The sequence below is a fragment of the Eufriesea mexicana genome, unplaced genomic scaffold, assembly GCF_001483705.2.
Source record: "Eufriesea mexicana isolate 0111107269 unplaced genomic scaffold, ASM148370v2 scaffold80163, whole genome shotgun sequence".
Classification (NCBI taxonomy): domain Eukaryota; kingdom Metazoa; phylum Arthropoda; class Insecta; order Hymenoptera; family Apidae; genus Eufriesea; species Eufriesea mexicana.
This window is the reverse complement of record NW_016983727.1, coordinates 479-2328: the sequence shown is the minus strand read 5'-3', so window position 1 is coordinate 2328 and position 1850 is coordinate 479. Positions and strand designations below refer to the sequence as shown.

Sequence of the window (1850 nt, the reverse complement as noted above, 5' to 3'; positions counted from 1 at the left end):
TAGTAATAATATATTAATAATAATATAATAATAATTACCAATTAATAAATATTAATTAATATCAAAACACGAAGATCACATACAACTCTTTCTATTCAAACAGCATGAGATTTCCCATTCCACAATGATACTTCATTCCCTATTAAACACTATCTCGAACTTAATCTAAAATGCATATTACCGAATTGCATAATTCTCCTCGTACAAATTAATTCTTCTTCATGCACCGTGAATCAAAAAAGCCGAAATCAAACATAACCTCTTATCTCTCGCTCCCATGATTTCTACGCGCAGTTAGTCCTACTTTATCAGTTGCAATCGTACACTCGCCTAAACTTACTTCATTTATGAATTTCACGTGATCCATCGATAATATTCAAACTTCAAATCGTTAGTGCAGACTAATTCATTTCAGTGAAGAATAATCCTTAAATTAAATCTAAAGTGAAGACCTGCGCAGACATGGATCCTTTCACGTTAGCTCTGTCCCTAATTTCGAGTTTCCTTCTCATATATTATTACCTATGGAAGCCTATGACTCATTTCAAGCACCTAGACATCCCCCATGAACCACCAATCCCGATCCTAGGCAACATGACTCGAAGCCTATTCCGTCGTATTCCCATGCACGAACACTTGGAACAGCTCTACCATCGATTCTCCCATACCAAGTACTTTGGTTTCTACAATTTCATGACACCGGTAATAGTGATTCGCGATCCCGAACTGATCACCTCCATCGCTGTGAAGAATTTCGACCATTTCTGCGACCATCGTGGCTTCGTGGACGAAGAACAGGATCCCTTGGTAGGGAAGAACCTGTTTGCCTTGCGAGGTGATCATTGGAGGGACATGAGGAAACTACTGAGCCCTACGTTCACTGGCAGCAAGTTGAAGATGATGTTGAATCTGATCGATGACTGCGCGGACAACTTCACGGACTTCGTCGCGGATAGGTCGAAGGAGGGACAGGTGTTGGACACGAAGGAACTAGTGGGAAGGTACACCAACGACGTGGTGTCCAGTTGTAACTTTGGACTGACCGTGGACTCGATGAGGAACCCGGAGAACGAGTTCTACTCGTTCGCTAAGGAAACCGTGGATTTCATGTCTTCCTTGTCACTGAAGTTCATAATTGGCAAGAATTTTCCTCTGGTGTCCAAACTGTTGGGTATCAGGATGTTCACTGAAGATGCACGCCAATATTTCCTGCGGATTATAGATGACACGGTTCGGATGAGGAAGGAAAAGGTACGTGACAAATGATCATGAGCCGAGATTTGTCATGGTGGATGCCTACTCTCACATGGGGTGAGATGTGCCTCGCTACTTCCTAGCCTCTATCAGCTTACTTATAACTCGCTTTGCTAAAGATTGTCAGATAATTCATTTAGAAAGTATATAAAAATCATAAATTATCGACAGTGCGATTAACCCTATGCACTACTATGACGTGTTTAGCTCGTCACGAATTCTTCCTATTATCGACAGTGCGATTAACCCTTTGCACTACAATGACGTGTCTAACTCGTCAGGAATTCTTCCTGTCAAGTTTCGAGATCATAAGCTATACTAATCATGCAACCATAATTGTATTTCATACGTTCCAACGTGCACAGAATTTCTAGAATTTCTCAAATTTTTATCCAGTCTTATCGTCCATGGAATATAGATACATAGTGGGCAATTAAAATTAAATACTACTTCCATATATAATTTTTCGTAATTGAATAGCAGTGCAATAGGGTATTTGGGTCAAGAATATACCTCTTGACATTTTAAGGGCATCTATGTTTTGACAATCAACGCCATCTGTCAGTAACTAGAACTTCAAGGATAGCACACACGGT

At 40.3% G+C, this 1850-nt stretch overlaps 1 protein-coding gene across 1 annotated transcript; it reads left to right on the top strand.

Moving 5' to 3' along the window:
* Positions 1–318: 318 nt before the first annotated feature.
* Positions 319–1251, top strand: LOC108554724 (cytochrome P450 9e2-like; the record flags this gene model as incomplete). The annotated part of the gene is made up of 1 exon (XM_017910097.1): positions 319–1251. A coding segment is annotated over exon 1 (789 nt), but the record flags the coding sequence as incomplete, so codon positions are not given.
* Positions 1252–1850: the final 599 nt, after the last annotated feature.